Genomic DNA, 18,211 nt, shown 5'->3' on the forward strand with positions numbered 1-18,211 from the left:
GAACAATAGCACAGTTATGCCTTTAATGAATTATCTCCTGATTTTACTGTTTAAAATAAAGACAGGCTTTTGAAGGACTTCTCTGGGCTGTGCAAAAGAGCGGTGACCAGTGGTGGAGCTAAATTGGCTCTGAGCTATTGAAATCACTAGAATCGTTCATAGAAAAGAGTGTTAGCCGCCATCTAGACCAGCCGCTCCTTTTGCAGGCGAGGAAGCTGAGGGCCAGGAAAGGGAAGGCTTGCCCAGGGTCATGCAGCGTCAGGGCAGCGATGCCGCCAGTGCTGGAACCAGCAGGTTCGTAGTTCTGTCATTTCCCAGGAAGGTCACCTTTTTTAGGAATCCTTTTGCTTCTAGGCTCAATTACTTTTAGCATTTGTAGAAAATTCAGCAACAGTGTATTTGATGTTTAAATGAATGTAAAATGCAAGTTTCTATCCCCTAAAAACAAATTTCAGGACTCACCCATTCAAGCTCGTTTTACGTAGTACAAGTAAAATTCAAAGATAAATTTTTTTCCTAAATAACCTTGTCCTGAATTTTATCAAGTGTTTTTGTGTTTGGATATGAAATAATGGAAATAAGGACATAAATTTACTAATTTTATACCTCAAGGACTATAAAAAAACAAACAAACCAGAAATTTACTCTTCCATTTGCCAATTAAAAAAGTAGATTTAAATTATGCTTCCCTAAGTAGTTTTTCTGTTTCTGTACCCATGTCCTATTTATATACCTGTGCAACTGAACGTTTTCCTCCAGCTTGGTGTGGAGAGAGGGGAGGGTAGGTAGAGCCAGTGTAGACATAGCTGTGAGCAGTAGCCTCAGCGGGACGGGAAGGGTTAGGGGAAGTGGGGAACCTGAGAGACACTTACCGTAGTGGAACTCTCCAGGGAGTTGATGGCTGTTAGTGAGTGTAGCTTTATCTAGCTCCAATATAAAATGCTCTCAGAGGTATTGTTTCTAAATGTTTAGGAGCAGTTTCAAAGCTTGCTTGCTTTTCTGTTAAGCAAATAAAGGCTTAGGGTCAACCTAAAAGAACAGCTAGTCAGCTTATGTTCACTGGTGGCAAATTTCGTTGTGATTGTAATTCTCATATGAAATTGTTTTTGCCCTGGGCTGTGGTCTCACCCTGCTTGATAGAATACAAGATCTGCTGTGGGTTCCATGTTGGAGAATTTTACTCTCCTCTTTCAAGTGCTAGTGCGAGGAAGATCTTAGGAAACATGGGTTGAGGATATTTTGCATTTACTAATTCACAGACATGAGTTTCACCTTTTAAGCAAGTCCAGGAGAGAAATCAAATTTAAGCAGGAAGATAGTGGAAACAGCATGGGCTCTGGAGCCAGACAGACCTGGGTTTGAATCCTACCTTTGGCAATTAGGGGTACAAGGACACTTGGACCAATTATGTAAGTTTTGTGACGATCATGCATCTCATTTGTAAATTACAGGGATTGATGCCTTCCAAAGGTGTTGTGAGGAATAACTGAAATAAATACAAGAGACATCAAATCATTACCAAGTTAGTTCACTTCTTCTAGATCCATACTAGAGGCATTAAGCAGAGAGTCTGTTACATACAAGACTCTGGGCTAGATATTTGGGAGAGGCTGGATCAGAGAAGAATGAGACCTATATTCCACTCTAAAGAGCTTACAGTTAAGTGGGGAAAATATGACGTGCACAGAAACTGCAGTCCACAAGCTCTGGCCACGCTGGCCTCTGCTGTTCCTGGAACATTCAGGCATGCTTCCGCCTCAGCACGTGCCCTCCCTCCCCTCTCCCTGGGACGCCTGTCTCCTTTACCTCCTTTAGATCTTTACTCAGGATCATCCTGTTTAAAATGAACTCCCTGCTGCCAGTATCCCTGTCCCTCTTCCCTGCTTGCTTTTCCCCCAACAAAATGTGTGTGTGCATGTGTGTGCACATGTGTATTTTCTCTTGCTATGTGTTCCACCTGTCTTTTCAGTATGAACACCACGATTATCTGATTTATTTACTGCTCTATTCCTACTGCCTAGAACAGTGCTGGCTTAGGTACTCAGCAAGTGTTAATGGAATAAATGAGTGATCTAACTAATTAATTTCAGGTACAGAGAGGGCCTATCACAAAGAGCCCCAGTGGCTAGAAGAGCAGAAGGTCATATCCGTGGAATCATACACGTGGTCTTTTGTGATTGGCTTCTCATTTAGCATAATGTTTTCAAGGTTCATCCATGCTGTAGCATGTTTCAGTACTTCATTATAGAATAATCTGTTGTATGGAAATACCATATTTTATTTATCAGTTGATAGACACGTGAGTTGTTTCCATTTTTGGCTACAAACAATGCACCATGAGTATTTGTGAACGAGATTTTGTTGAACATATGTTTTCATTTCTCTTGGGTAGATGCCTACGCCTAGGGTTGTTTATGTGGTAACTCTAATTGGTAATATGGAAACTCAATGTTCAACCATTTGGGGAACTTCCAGAGTGTTTTCCAAAGCTACACCATTGCATTCTCATGAGCAGTGTGTGAGGGTTTCAGTTTGTCCACGCCTTCACGTTTGCTGTTATCCTGTTTTATTATAGCCGTCACAGTGGGTATCAAGTAATATCTCACTGTGGTTTTGCTTTATATTTCCCTGGTGATAAATGATGTCAAGCATCTTTTTATGGGCTTGCAGGCCATTTGTCTGTCTTGGAGAAAGTTCTATTCGGGTCCTTTGCCTATTACTAATTGAGTTATTTGTCTTCCTTTCCTGTCCCAAACAGGATGCCGATATGCTAACTGGTGATGAGCAAGTATGGAGGGAAGTTCAAGAATCCCTGAAAAAAATTGAAGAACTGAAGGCACATTGGAGTATCCTTTGACCTGTGGACTGAGTTGCGCTGTTGAGACTGTTTGCTCTCTGTCTTCAAGCCCTGTGGCAATCAGGCCAAAGGCCAGGTTTGACCGCTGCATGAGTCAGTGGTTTCCATTCTGATGCATGGTCACAGGCCGCATCCCTGACCCCGGCCAGCAGTTTGAGTAATGATAAAGAAGACTGTGGCAAGATCAGCACGAATAGTAACTCACTACCATTAGGTAACAATCAAAATGTGTGGCCCAATGGTAGTAGGAAAGTAAGTAGTAGCCCCTTTATCTGTAAAAGGTAACAAATTCCTCAGTTCTTTCCTCCCATAACCACCTACATCTCTAGGAAAGAATAGCCTAAAATCCTTATAATTCAGTGTCATTGACTGTCAGACCTAGAAGCTTCATATTAAACCAGCCACAACTACAGTGGCAATGGGGATTGCTGCACAAATTTTCTCGGCATGAATAGTCATGACCACAGGGAGCCAGAATTCAGAGTAACGAGAGTCACTTAGGAGGAAGGTCATCTGGGAAGGCTCCACTGACGTTTTACTGTGCAAAAGATAGCCTGAGGCAGGGGCAGGGTTCGAATAGAGGCTGAGAGGAGGCCTCCTGAGCAAAGCTGCTGAAGAAGACCACAGGCAAGAAGGAAGAGATCAAAGTACATGAAAAGATTGCAAAAGGGCTTTCAGATGCTTTGGGGTAAATGATATCCCAGGCACAGGGAGGTTTGCAGTTTTCTGATGATGCTATTTAAAGAGTTGTAAAGAAGCAGAGAGGTACTTAGAGGGACGTTTCCATTTTTAAAGGTGAAGGACATGATTTCTGAATCGATAGCCCACTGGATTTATTAGCAGTCTTAGTAATGAATCTAGGATTGGTTACTAAGGAATGGAGAGGAAAGCTGTGATCCTCATGATGCTGTGTGGCTTTTCCAAGAGCAAGTGAATCCACAGAGTCATGGCTCACTTTGGTAAAGTTTGTATCAGGATTTTAGGAAGGGATTTGATGAAAAGTAATCAAGAAGTTTATGTTAGATGTTAGCAAAGCTAACGGAATAGCTACATGCAAAAACGATGCTGAATGATTCAGTGTCATTCTGGAGTGCCCTCTTTCCTTCTTGGTCCTCTATTATTCATCATTCCATACCTTGAATGAAGATAGGGCAGGTTTATCAAATCTCCAAAGTGACATTGATGGGGAGGATAATAGAGGGAGATGCTAGAATCGATATCTCTAAAGAAAAGACTTCAAAAGATCCCTAAAGGTTTAAATGGTCAAGGTTTAAAGAGGTGAAATTTAACGAGCATATATAAACTTTGTATTTGGATCAAAAAGTTCAAGTATATAAATATGCTTAAGAACATGTGAAAAAAGTTTAGGGCTTCAGTAAATAGCAAAATTTAACAACATTTAAGAGTATAATATGATCTCCTTAAAGACTACTATGCTCTTCGGTTACATTAGTATAGATTATTAAATTATAAAGATGATAGTATCAGTCCAATTATTTCTAAAAATTTCCATTCAGTTTGAGGTGAGAAGTATTAATAGGGATCTAGAAAAATTGTTTTCAGGGGTGGAACTGAAATTAAAGAGAGATTTGAAACCCTGTCTATGATGAGATGGAAGACACTGGGAAAACAGTCAGCTTTGGAAGCAGCAGGTCCCTGGACATGGTCTGAAGAGCCTTTGTGTACAGAGGAGTGGACTTTTCTGTGTGGTCCCTTGGGCTGAAGAGCCTTTGTGCGCAGAGGAGTGGACTTTTCTGTGTGGTCCCTTGGGCTGAAGAGCCTTTGTGCGCAGAGGAGTGGACTTTTCTGTGTGGTCCCTTGGGTTGAAGAGCCTTTGTGCGCAGAGGAGTGGACTTTTCTGTGTGGTCCCTTGGGCTGAAGAGCCTTTGTGCACAGAGGAGTGGACTTTTCTGTGTGGTCCCGTGCGCTGAAGAGCCTTTGTGTGCAGAGGAGTGGACTTTTCTGTGTGGTCCCTTGGGCTGAAGAGCCTTTGTGCGCAGAGGAGTGGACTTTTCTGTGTGGTCCTGTGCGCTGAAGAGCCTTTGTGCGCAGAGAAGTGGACTTTTCTGTGTGGTCCCTTGGGCTGAAGAGCCTTTGTGCACAGAGGTATGGGCTTTTCTGTGTGGTCCCGTGCGCTGAAGAGCCTTTGTGCACAGAGGTGTGGACTTTTCTGTGTGGTCCCTTGCAACGGCCTTGGGCCCATGAACAACCTAGCCGGAGTTCAGTTTCAACTGGACAGGGTTTTACTGAAAACTGACCGTAAGCTGGGTACCTTGCTGGTCATAATTCACATGATGGTTCAGACAGAAGTTGGAAAACACAGCCCTGCACTCACTACCCTCCTACAGAGTGGGGTGGTAAAATGTTGATTCATACATGTTTTGGTAAAGATACAGACTTACAGGGGCATCAGAGACGCAATAGTCAACTTGGGGAGGTTAAAAGCTTTCACAGAGGAGGTGACCACTGAGCTGGGTCTGGGAGGATCAGCAGAAGCTCACCAGGCCAGCCAAGAGGAGAGGAGCCCAGTATGAGGAATGGCGTGTGTGGAACGTGGACAGCCATGCTGCTGAGAAGTTGCGGCCATTTCACAACATGAGCGGAGGGAGGCAGTACGGCTGTAACTGCCCAAACAAGGCTTTAGGTGAGAGGGGCCGGGGGTGATTTTTTAAGCAGCAGAGTAATATGATTCAGTGAATAAAAGCTCTGTGGTCTGACAGTCTTTGAGTCTCAGTAAGTTGATTAATTCTCCAGTGAATTTGCTTTGCTTCCCTTTCTTTTTTCCCCTGACCCTCTTATGGTCACTTAAAAGTATTCAGGAGAAAAAGTGTATCTGTTCTGTCCATTAGCAATCTCCTCTCTTTGGGAGGGCTCTTCAGCCCTGCTTCGGTCTAGAGCTCAGCTCCTTACTGGAACAGAGTGACTTGCAGTAAACACCACACAGGTGCCAGGGACTAAATCTTTGATCAAATACATGTCACTATCAGCTTGGGGGGAAAGCCTCTTAGTTAAAATTATTCCATTTTTTTGCTCACTGGGGTGTTTTGCAGGAAAGGTTTTGCCTTGTTTGCCAAGCGACAGTTGCCAGTGTTGTGAAGGGAAATTGGCACATAGTCCCTTCCAGCTTGCTGGGGGATAAAATAGATGTATTCCTGTGAGTAGCTGCAGAATGTCACATCTGGCTTTTACTTCTAAGGCTTGTCACCTCAAACCTCTTTAGAATAAGTTGGAACATATGTAAATGAACAGGCAAATAAGAGTAGAGGTCAAAGAGCACAGTGTTAAAATAAGGTCCAAGTCTTGCCACAGAAATGTCTAGCATTGTGTAAGAGACAATCATTCCTCCTGACAGTTCATCAAATAACTAATCCTGGAATGAAAAGCCACAGAGGTTAGCCCAGCAATCTGTTACAAAATCAGTGCCTTGCCTAAGATGCTGCTTCCCCAACCTCTAGGGAATACATTCAGCAAACTTTAAACATTTATGTCAGATGAATATGAGAGAAAATCATGGACTCACTTTTCTTCAGGAAATATACCTTTTTTGGGATCAGGGTCAATTCCTCCAAAACAGGATTCATCCTCAAATTGTAGGGGTGTGATATAAAAGGCTCTCAGCTGTGCACTCTGGTGCTTTAAATTCTCATCAAGGAACTCATCTTTTGGAGTAGGATACTGTGCCTCCCGGAGGCCTTTGCCGGAAAGAAAATACATTTCCTGTGAAAGCTCATAAAGGTATTAGTCTCCACTCTCAGGAGTGGCTTGACTGGTTTATTAGAAGTATTTGTTAATGTTTTGGAAAGCCCTGTCCTGAGGGAGGGTATGGACACTCGAAGAGGCAGGTTTTGCTGGCCAGAGAGGGAGAAGGGGGCACCTACAGTGGGCTCCTGATCAGGGCTGGGCATGCTCTGTTAGGACATCAATGAAGAAGGTTTGGAATTGGGGGCAGGGGATGGTTCAGAGAGCATGGAGACTCGGTCAGGTGGCGGGGGGAGGGGTCTGGGGGTGTGAAGCGAAGTTCAGTCAGACTCAGTCCACTGAGACGTTTCCTTTACGCCCAGTCAGGCTCAGAGGTCATGACACTTACGAAGAATATCCTTTACACATGCCACGAAATGTTTTCCCGCTGTGCCTCTGACACCCAGAACTCTCCCTGGCTCATGATGGGACACACAACGAATCGAGTCATTTTATATACAGTATATTACTAATTTTACGTTGATGTGAGTCATTTTTATTTCTGGCCTGTCATAAAGCACTGACTTCCTCAGAACCTCAAATCTGACAGATGACAGGACTAGCTTAGATGTGAATCTAGCTTTGCTGCAGTCAAAGGCTAGGCTGCCGCTTTTGATCTTGAAGCCTTTTCCCCCTGCTGTAATGACAGCATGTGAAGCAGATAAATGTGGAGCTCCACTGGTTGAAAGTGGGACAGGAGTGAGAGAAGGGTCTGTCCCAGCCCAGCACCCTCCTTGGTCTCTACCTTGCCTAGCACAGTGCACAGCAAAGAAACTGTGGTCCCGGGGTCCTGCTCTCCAGCCTTTGCCTTGTTTCCCACGTAGTTCCCCTGGGAGGGATTCAAAGCACGCTCCATAAACCATGTCCTCAGTCCTTTGACTGCCTCTGGAAGACAGGGAATATCGGTTTTCAACAGTGAAGTCACACCAAGGCTGCATGAGATTAAGTTATTGACTCATGGTTAATCAGAAAGTCAGTGTTACTGAGGAGTGGATATTGAGTCTTCTTCCATCCTTTTTAAAGTATCTTTTCCTCTTGCTAGCAATTTACGTGCAGAAGCCCTGTTCCTAATATTGTCTCTTATTTTGGGGGTTCAAAATAAGCCATTTTAATGTACTTGGCTTGGGTCACTTTGGCTTTCTAATAAAAAAAAATGAGATCCAGTGGAAATGGATTTCTTCAAATTGCTCCACCTAGTGTGTGTCTGTGAGTTGTGTATTTTGTTTCATGTATGCCCCAAACTCAGATAACACAGAAGCAAACATGAGCTCTTCCTTTTCAAAAAGGAATCTTTCTAAAGCTTCTTTAATTTCAAATCGGTTTTTAAACAGAAGCTAACACTAAATAATTTAAAAGCAAATTAACTTAATCTTTAGTCCAATTTAACAACGGACCGCATTTTTTATGACTAGATTGAAAGACTGCATCTAGGAATGTGAAGGAAGGACAGTTGTCTGGAAGTTGTAAAACTCTGAAGCACAGGCTTGGCTGCGATTCGGTTTGTTGATGTCAACAGAATTTCCTTCACTGAGATGCCACTTGGGTGTTTTGTTTCTCAAGTGCGTTTTCAGGCAGCTCATCTGCGAAAATAACGGGCTCTTCCTTCCCTCCTGTGCCTGGGAGTTCTTCAGCCTTTTAGAGGATCTAATTTTACTTTTGTTTTTTCTTGGTGAAGACAATGAATCCTTAACTAAGGTTAATAACAGAGTGGGAGCAGGTTCTGGCCATGTGCCAGGCGGTCATAAGCAGCAATTCTGAACGGCTTCCCGATATCAACATCTACCAGCTGAAGGTGCTCGACTGCGCCATGGATGCCTGCATCAACCTCGGCCTGTTGGAGGAAGCCTTGTTCTACGGTACTCGGACCATGGAGCCGTACAGGCAAGTCCTGGGGAGAGGGCTCACGTAAAGGCCTGGCCATCTTTTCGCTGGGCAAAGGATCGATGCTGTGAAGTCATTCTGATGACTACTTTGCGTGGGGCATTCCCATCTGCTTCTCAGCCATCGTGTAAAACCAAGCCTTATTTTATCCATTCCTTTTGTTCATTCATTTATGCATTCATTCATCATCTGCAAAGTTCTCTCCGTGTGTCAGGCGCCGTGGGTGTACAGAAACTAATTAGATGCTGTCTCGATCTGAAGCCGATGATTGCAATACGAACAGGCGCTTGCAGTGACAAAGGCAGGCTCAGGGTGCTGGGGGAGCTGGAGAGGAACGTGGGGCTCAGACCTAGCTCAAGAGGCGGTGTCGTTGGCCTCTGCTGGTCCAGGTTAGGATGGCCATATGGGGCCTTTGGTCTGGCTGACAGTAAGAATAGTCCCTTCTCTTTCTTGGGCTTTATGCTTTCACTTGAATCATTTGTCTTCGTAATCACCTTGTGAGCTAGGGAGGACAGCAGGCAGACCGCCTTGCCTCAGCTTATTGAGTCAGGTGAAGGAACTATTGGTGATTGCTTTTTGACTGATCTCAGCTCTTCTACACCAGAAGGTGTTTTGCCCTGAGATGTTTTTATAACTCGGAGAAGCTTTGAGAGGGAGGGTCGTGTTGGAGTGGTGAGGGCTAGGCGCTGCTGGATGTTGCGCCCTGATTTGCAGTGGGCTGAGAGCATAATTCTAGAAGTTGAGACTGAGAGCAGTCAAGGGAAAGGGACAGAGACATGCGAGCCATAATCTGAGGTTGGAATCGCTGTCTCTAGCACAGAACAAGGCTGCTCATGGCAAGACACCTTGAAAGCACCTGTGACCAGGAGAGATGGCAGAGGGAGGAGGTCCCTGAGAACAGGGACTGCATTCTGAGCAAACATTTAATTTCCCAACTTTGCAGATGGTGTAAATACCATATCAGCCCAAAGGGGCTAAGCAGAGAGAATCCAGGACAAGACCGATGGTCTGGCAGGACAACATAGGACAGCAGGCAGGGAGTGGCTGTATGTGAGACGGCAGGGAGTGGCTGTACGTGAGACAGCAGGGAGAGGAAGTTACCAGGGGCGACATAAGAACAAAAGCGAGCCCATGGTCTAGGAAGCCAGAAGTGAGGCACTTGGTCAGGAAGCCAGGTGTGAGCCAGGAGCTTGGTGCAGTTCATGAGGAGCCCGAAGACGGCAAAGGCTGTACCAGCCAGGTGGATGGTAGAGGTCCCTGGCCAGCCAGTGGCTCCAGCGTGACCCTGAGCATGTTTTCAGGACGTCTATACATGGTTTCTTCTACTGCCTGTGGAATCCAGACTCTGAGTCAGCTTTAATCAAATTTATCAGGGATTGCCTTGAGGGCTGAGACTGTAGACTTTCCCATGAGCGGTGAAATCCTGTTCAGTGTGATGAATCTTGTGGGTTCTCAGAAAATATGAATCGCATTCAAAGAGATAAGGCTTCATCTCTGAGCCTTAGTGTTGCAACAAGAGGCAGGTCGGGTGGGTGGTGTTACTTCGCCGAACTCCAGGGCTTGCTCCGAGGAGGCCACAGGACAGACTGCTGGGTGAGCAGACAGACTCCGTGCAGGAGACGCAGACTGGAAAGTCCCCTCTTCCTGCAGCCCCATCAGCAGCCGCTGGCTCTTCCTGCCTTAGCCTCGCTTTCCTTTTGACACCAGGCTGCCCTGCTCAGGCCACTCTTAAGCACAGAAACTTTAAATTGGTCCACCACATCCGTAAAGAAGACCACACACTTTCAGAGGTGTCTGTTCTGCACATATTTTGCAATCTTCTCTTCCCCATACCTACCGGGGCTTCTCTGAGCACTAACTTACCCCTTAAGTAACTGGCAGTTTGACTGACTTGAGAGTTAAACAAAGAGACCTTTGTTGTAAGTGAGGCAAGTCCTCCACCAGAATACAGTCCATTATGTTTGGAAAACGTTTGGTTATATTTACATGGTGCTTGGCAGGTCACAATCTCTCTGTAGATGTGTACTCTTTCTTACACTGGGTGACAAATTTCCAAGCCTCCCTTGGTCTCTTTTCCCTGGAGTGTGTTAAGGAGTTGCTTTTTGGTGGTCTGTATTTCAGAAATCCAGACTGCATTGATCCACTTCACATGAGTGAGATATGAATCCTTTGCTTTCAAAGCTGTGGTTGAGAAAAAGGCTATAAATAATCCAGAAACCATGTACCCCAAAACCTAGAATGCAATAAAATAAATAAATGGGAAAAAAAAATAATCCAGAACCAACAAAGTTAAGAGAAATGAGCAGGGTAGATATTGTCATACTTTGCCTTTTTCCCCTTTAGCTCAGGCAGAGGTAAAATAAGGAATATATGCGAACAGGTCTGGAACCCTGCAAGCCCGTTAGCAATTTTAGAACAAAGGCAGAAATAGAGAAGTTGGCAGTGGTTCTCACCTCTCACATGCGTGAGGGAATTCCCGCTGTGTGCTCTCAGCCCCCGTGTGGGCTCCGTGCAGATGTTGGAGGTGGGCTTTGTGCTCACCTTTAGCCAAGGACATGAACAGTTAGCGAGGCATGAGTTACCAAGGGATGATTTGATTGCCATCTGCTGTAACAGTTTTACAATGTTAATATATTGTTTGCAACAACTAGATGGAGGTCAAGTCTCTCTCGATGACTTTGTCATTCCTGACCTTGGCTAAATTTTAATTGCTGACCTTGGAGGAGAAAGTGCCCCTATTCCATTTTTATCCAAGTTACTGTCTTCGGCTCCCTTCCTGCTCCTCTGTCATTTATTTTTACTCAATAGATTTTACTCAGTTTTTATGATGCAACTCAATATTAGATTCTTCATGATTCATAAAGCAAGTTAGAATTAGGTGACATACAACAAAATGTACTATCTTTAGTATTAGCTCATAATATGTCTTCTGATAGTATTGGCATATATATGTGACTATATATGCAAACTCATCTGTCCCTTAGCATTATAAACATTAAGCAGAACGAAAATTTTAAAATACTTCATAAATTTTATTTAAAAGTTTAATTTAGCCTAATGCAAATTAGCCAGTTAGTAGTTCCAAACTTGGGATGCATTTTCCTATTAAAGATGGTTACAGATGATGGTGAGGTCCCCAGAGTAACCCGTGAAAGGCTGCTCGGTCTTTAGTACCAGCATATGGACTATGAATTTCTCCCCACCCCCTAAAAAAAAGGAGAGAAAAATGCAAAATTGAACACATTGTTTTAAAAGTTTTGTATGTTGATTACTAATTAAATTAGACTTTAGGAACTGGAGAATAATAAGGAGATACAGTGGGTTTTGAAGAAGATTTTCAGTATATTCACACGCGTTCTGTTCATTGCTGCTTCGAGATTAGCATATGCTTACAGGGAAGGACAGTTTAAGAGGACAGAAAGGTACAAATTAGCATCATCTTCAAACTGTTGTCCTACTCCTTAAAGATAAGCTTGGCGAAAAGTTTCTTTGCTGAAATGTCCTGTGTGAGAGCAGCCTGTCTGAATATATCCCAGAGCCCCGTATCCCTCAGTCTTGGCATGCTGTCAGAGAATTGAAAGTCAATCAGTAATCCCAGCATTTGCCAGGGTCTCATAGAAAACATGAACAACGGATTCATCGTGATACACACAGTGTTTTCTTCGAGGCCCTGCTCCCTGCATTCTTTACATTCTTTTCCCAGCTATTCTCAACTCTTTTTCCCTTCATGACTGTTCACATGGGCTCTTCACTTCTTCCTCCTGCACTTCTTCTGCCTTTTTTCTGCTTGTCTTGCTTGGGGAAGGACTTGTTCCTAATAGGTCTTTTAAAATATGCCTGCTAAGGTGGTGTATGGAAGAGTGGGAATTAGAGAAAAGGGAAGGGAAGCCAAGATAAAGGTCCTCCTTAGTATGGGGGGAAGTGAAGGGGGGGGGGAAGAAAAACTCCCTAGCCCATGTTCTTTAACTTTTTCCACTTTACACGAGCATAGACATCTGTCTAGATAAGCTCCAGATTAGCTACCTTATTCTTTTTAACAGATACATAGTATGTCATTTCATAGATATACCGTAATTTTTAGATCAATATGGGGGAAAAAGAAGGGGGGAAAAACTATAATTCACTAGCCCAGGTTCTGTAACGTTTTCCCCTTTACAAGAGTGTAGACATCTGTCTAGCTCCAGATTAGCTAGCTTATTCTTTTTAACAGATACAAAGTATTTCATCTCACCGATATGCCATAATTTTTAGATCAGCCTCTATCATTTCCATTTATGTGTACTATGTCAAACAGTGCCATGAATAACATCCGTGTACTTATATCTGAGTGTATTGATATGACTGAATTCATAGGGTAAATCCATATGATAAATTCCTAAATGGTAACTGGCTACATCAAAAGTTACATCCCCTGAACTGAAGTTTTTAAAAAGTTATATTTATTTTAAATTTGGATAATTATCTCCAAATTGTACCTCCCACCCCCCAACACACACACACACACACACACACACACACACAAATGTCACTCTTTCCTCAAGAAAATATGAGAAGGGATGAGGTTGATTTCTGTTGTATCTGGTCTGAAGCCATTTCAAAACATATAAGGGCCTTCATCTATTCCTTCATTACAGCCCACATTATAGGGTAAGATTGTCAATATTAATTTTGTTGTCCATAAATGGTATTTTTGTGCTAGTGGGAATGACATTTTTGTGAGATACCTGGGGAAAAGGTAGAAGAACAGAAATGATGAAGAGACTTCAGCTGTGATCAGAGAAGGAGGCATAGGACGGGGGAGTCAAATCTCTGTCAAGAAGAAAGCTGATCAGAGTGAGATTTCAGCTCAGATAGTTTTCTGCTTTGTTGTCAGAAAGGAATGGGGGTAGGTGGAAAGAGTGGAAGTATAACACAGCCAGTAGTTTGTGTACATGCCATGGCTACAAGTCAGCTGTTTGTAACAGAGAGATGGCCAGTGAATTGCATAGCAGCCCCATTGGTTTTTAGTTTTACCAGGGGATTGTTTTTGAGAAGCTTTGGAAGATAGGTTGATAAACTGTAAGGTTTCCTCACAACAGTGCCTTCTACCACTCTTTTCAAACAGGCTTTTCTGAAGAAGTACAGTTGTCCTCTCACGGGTTTTTGTCAATGTGACGTTCTGGTACAGGAGCCTGCAGAGCTTGCCGGGTGCCTGCTGCAGTGGGAGGGCCTGAGTGAGCGTTTGGCGCACCCAGCCCTGCCCGGGCCTGGCCTTCCCCATCCTGCAGCCCCGCGTGTTGCTCAGATGCTGTCAGCTTGCTCTCTGAGGATGCTGTGTCATTGTCTCTGTCCGTGAAGCTCATTCCTAGACGGCAGGCCAGGTCCTTGGCTGTGGCATCTGGTTTAGACCTTTCCTAAAGCATGCTCATGGAGTGGGAACTAGAGCACACATCAGAGCCAGTTCTCTCTCCAGAAGGGGAAATGAGTATCTGAACTTCATCCAATGTTCTTTTCACACATGTTGTTTGCCATCTATTGTCTCTGATGAGATGTATAGAATTATTTCACCCAGTACGGGAGCAGATGTTTTCTTCTCTGCTTATTAATGTGAACAGTAATCCTTTAGCCACTTAGTCATGTTTTCCACGCTGTAGTTTTCAGGTAAAGTTTCTTTAGTGGAAGACCCTCTATACAAGATTTTGAGCTCTGGGTGTGTGTGTTAATACGTGTGAAATACTGAATTACCTGCCATATCTAATCAGGGCCTCTTTCTGTTTGCTGTCAATTCTGTAAGGTTTATTTCTTATCAGGACGCTGGGGTAGTGACCACCTGCACAGTGATGGGGAAAGGGTCCACCAAGCGTTTTGTTGTTGCTGTTGGGTTTTTTTTTTTTTTTTTTTTTTTGTTGGGTGGGGGGGTTTTTTTTTTTTTTTTTTTTTTGGCCGGTTGGGGGAGTCTTACTCTGTTGCTCGGGCTATGGTGCACTCTCGGCTCACTGCAACCTCTGCCTCCCAGGTTCAAGCGATTCTCCTGCCTCAGCCTCCCAAGTAGCTGGGACTACAGGCATACTGTAGTGGCTAATTTTTATATTTTCAGTAGAGACGGGGTTTCACAGTGTTCCCCAGGCTGGTCTCGAACTCCTGAGCTCAGGTAATTCACCCATCGTGGCCTCCCAAAGTGCTAGGATTACAGGTGTGAGTGACATGCCCCGCCTCCAAGCATTTTTTCAAACCTTTTAAATATAAGCCCTTTTAATTTAATTCTGAAAGACTTTGGTAATTCAGAATCTAGACATAAAATAATAGAACAAAGAAGGAGGGAAGAATAGAGAAAGAGGGAAGAGGAAGGAGAAGGAAAAAAGATACGCCAATGACTGCGATCAGTCGCATAGATACTTATTACGCCGCTCACTTCAGCTTATGCCTGATTACTTGTGTTCTGCTTTTATGGATAACTCGGGGCTAATAGGAGGCTTTAGGTAGGAAGATAATGGAGGGCATGATGAGCAATTTCTCTGGCTCTTCTTTTCTTGGGAAACAAGAGAAATGAGAACATCTCTGCTTCAGCCATCTGCTCCTCTAGAATACTTTGACCTCCTTTAGCCCTAATACCTTGCCTGAGATGCCACCTGTATGTTCGGGTAAGACATTTATTGCCCAGCTTTGTGGAGTGGTTCCAGCCCTGAGCCTACTGGTTGTGTGAGAATGACCCAGCCTTGTGGTCTTACTTCTGGAAGAAAAACCTAGGACATTCTGTGCATGGAACTGGCATAAGCTCTGGCCCTTCAACCCCTCTGAAAAAGAGGAGGCAGGATGCCTTGGTGTACTCATTCTCCTGAATATAGCAGCTCTTCTGACTATTGCTGTTACCTCAGGCATTTGAACAAGTGTTACACTTTCTGACAGACAGCAAACAGGCTTAGGTGACCTGGCAGCTTCTCAGGCCATGCCTTGGTCTAACTTGCCTGTTTCCCGTCTGTCTTAAGGATGAAACAGAATTATTGGGAGCTGCCGATGTATGTGTAGCCCTTACTGGGGAAGGGGAGGTGACCCATGCACGCTTCCAACATGCTGTGCATGGCAGAACATGCCTAAAGCCTTTGCTTTCTGTCATCTCCTGGCCATACATCTTTATAGCGTTTGTCACTCCTGGCTACTAGAGGGCCACTACTCACCCATGTTTCAGATGATCCCATCTTGTGTTTCACTCTGGGTGGCATTGCCAAAACCCTCTTTGGAACTTTATTCTAGCAACTCTCGCTGCACCAGCAGTTCTAAAGAAAGTGGCCATGGACTGTATCCTCAGACGAGAGAATTGAGAAGCTGCTTGTTCCTTCCTGTGTCCCTGTCATGAGCTCCACGGTACAGTTGTTGTCCTGCCCCAGTCTGCGTGCATCTTTCCACATCAACACTGGCAGGTGCGGGGCTTTAGGAAATCAGCTAGCAGTGGGAACCCCCATCTTATTTGTATGCAAGAAGTAGAATATGGCCTTTTAGATAAGCCTTGGCCGGTAGGAGACAGAACAAGAGATAGCTTTTGGACTACGGAAGCGTACCCATCTTCTGTACCTAATTCTCAGCTTATGACATGGCCTCCTGGATGCTGAGGTCGTGGTTGATTTGAATGGTTCCTGGTTCAGGCACTAACTCGTTTTTTTGTTTTTTTTTTTTTTCCAACAAAAATATTTATGGAGACCTACTTACTATATGCACTGCGGTAAACAGAACAGACAATACAAAGTCCTTGTTCTGCTGGAGCTTACAGAGCCTTCAGCAGCCAGCTGGGGGGCACCTTCGAGCCTCTCCAGAAAACCAGGCATTTGAGACCTGAGGCGGAATTGTTGGACCAAATCAGGCCTGGCCAATGATGGACAAGGCGTGTAGAGCGCTGGAGTAGAGGCCTGTCAGTGGATCCAGTACTAATCTCTCTTGGAGTTCCCTGATTGATTTTCAAGACTTCATTCCTCATTCTACTACTTTAAAGTCACAGAGAGAGAAGTTCGTGTCTCCGGTTTCCTGAAACCCTCCCTGTGGCAAATCCTGCTCTTCCTGATTCTCCCGTCCCCTCCTTTAACACTCAAAATTGGAGCTGAATCCCCCATTTAGCTCCACCCTGTCATACTCTGAGCTGGAAGGGCACCCAGAAGCCAGGGCCAGCATGCTGAGGCCTTGGAGTGACTGGGGTAAGGCTGGAGGCTGTGCTCGTGACCAGCTTGGTGGGTGCCAGAGGATGCCTTCTCCCAGAAGCCAGCAGTCCAGGGGACATCGATGGGGGAATAGAATCATTTGACATGGGTTTGTTCATGCAGCTATTTTAAGATATCCTTATTTCTTTTTTATTTAATTTTATTTTTTTTGAGACACAAGGCCTTGCTCTGTTGTCCAGGCTGAAGTGTAGGGTGCAGACACTGCTACTGCAGCGCTGACCTCCTGGGCTCAGGTGTTCCTCCCTCCTCAGCCTCTTGAGTAACGAGGGGAACCACAGGCATGCACCACGACACCAAGCTAATCAAAAACAATTCTGTAGAGGTGGGGTCTTGCCACGTTGCCCAGGCTGGTCTCGAACTCTTGGGCCCAACTGATCCTCCCACCTTGGTCTCTCAAAGTGCTGGGATTACAGGTGTGAGCCACTGAACCCAGCCTGGGATAGCCTTAGAATCAAACTTAAACTCTCAGCTACCTTTACTATAATGTGTAAAATAATCTGCCTGAAACACTTTCAGGTTCTTTTTTCCCAATTACAGTTGACCAAGTAGTTAAGTATCAACAAAAATAGTGCAGTGGAATTTCTGAGAGGACCATGTCGGGTGGTGCCAAGAAAGCCTGTAGTATGAAGTTAGGTGGCTTTCCATATGGCCAGGGTGATCTATGACAACATAACTCCACGTTCATTTCTCATTTCTGCCCCTCCTTTGCCTCCTGTCCTTACCTGGGACAAGGATATCAATTCCTTTTTGCCCCCAAATCCCATAGTTATACATAACTCCCACCCACTTTTGCACTCTTCCCTGGTTCTTGAGCCCTCAGGCTATGCCAGGACCCAGGAAACCCATACCTTTTCTCTGTCATCATCAAGATGGTGGATAGGCCAGGCACAGTGGCTCAGGCTTATAATCCCAGCTCTTTGGGAGGCCAAGGTGGGCAGATGGCTTGAGTCCAGGAGTGCAAGACCAGCCTAGACAATGTGGAGAAACTCCATCTCTACCAAAAGTACGAAGATTAGCCAGGAGTGGTGGCATGTGCCTGTAGTCCCAGCCACCAGGGAGGATGAAGTGGAAGGACTGCTTGAGCCCGGGAGGTCAAGACTGCAGTGAGCCGTGATCACACTGTTGTACTCTCGCCTGGGCGACTCAGTGAGACCCTGTCTCAAAACCAAAAAAAACTGATTATTTTCTCGAAAATGTGCTTTTTCACCAACCTTAGACCAAGCTTGTCCCATCCACGGCCCGCAGGCCCCATGTGGCCCCACATAGTTTTGAAAAAAAAAAAAAAAAAAAAAAAAAAAAAAAAAAAAACAAAAAAAAAAAAAAAAAAAAAAAAAAAAAAAAAAAAAAAGAAGGGCAGTGAATAGCAGAGCTCCTAACTTCAAATAAGGAGTGATAATCCTGCACTCTTGCGACCTTGGAGAGGCTCAAGTTCTGGTAAGAAATACACTGACCAACACTGGCTTCTAGAGAAGTCTCCTACGTGGCAGTGCCATCTGACTCCCTCTTGGTCCATACACGTAACTCATCTCTGCTGGAAGTTGGGAGACCT

General features: G+C 44.5%; 1 protein-coding gene across 5 annotated transcripts in view; it reads left to right on the forward strand.

Moving 5' to 3' along the window:
- Positions 1-18,211, forward strand: part of SMYD3 (SET and MYND domain containing 3) — a 713,156-nt gene that overhangs the window by 601,340 nt on the left and 93,605 nt on the right. For all 5 annotated transcript variants that reach the window (XM_017531923.2, XM_017531925.1, XM_037739817.1 and 2 more), the window contains 2 exons: positions 2,759-2,846; positions 8,302-8,476. In XM_017531923.2, coding sequence (XP_017387412.1) covers positions 2,759-2,846; positions 8,302-8,476 — 263 coding nt within the window. The remainder of the gene's footprint in view (positions 1-2,758; positions 2,847-8,301; positions 8,477-18,211) is intronic.

This window comes from Cebus imitator, unplaced genomic scaffold (genome assembly GCF_001604975.1).
Source record: "Cebus imitator isolate Cc_AM_T3 unplaced genomic scaffold, Cebus_imitator-1.0 Scaffold75, whole genome shotgun sequence".
NCBI classification, from domain to species: Eukaryota; Metazoa; Chordata; class Mammalia; order Primates; family Cebidae; genus Cebus; species Cebus imitator.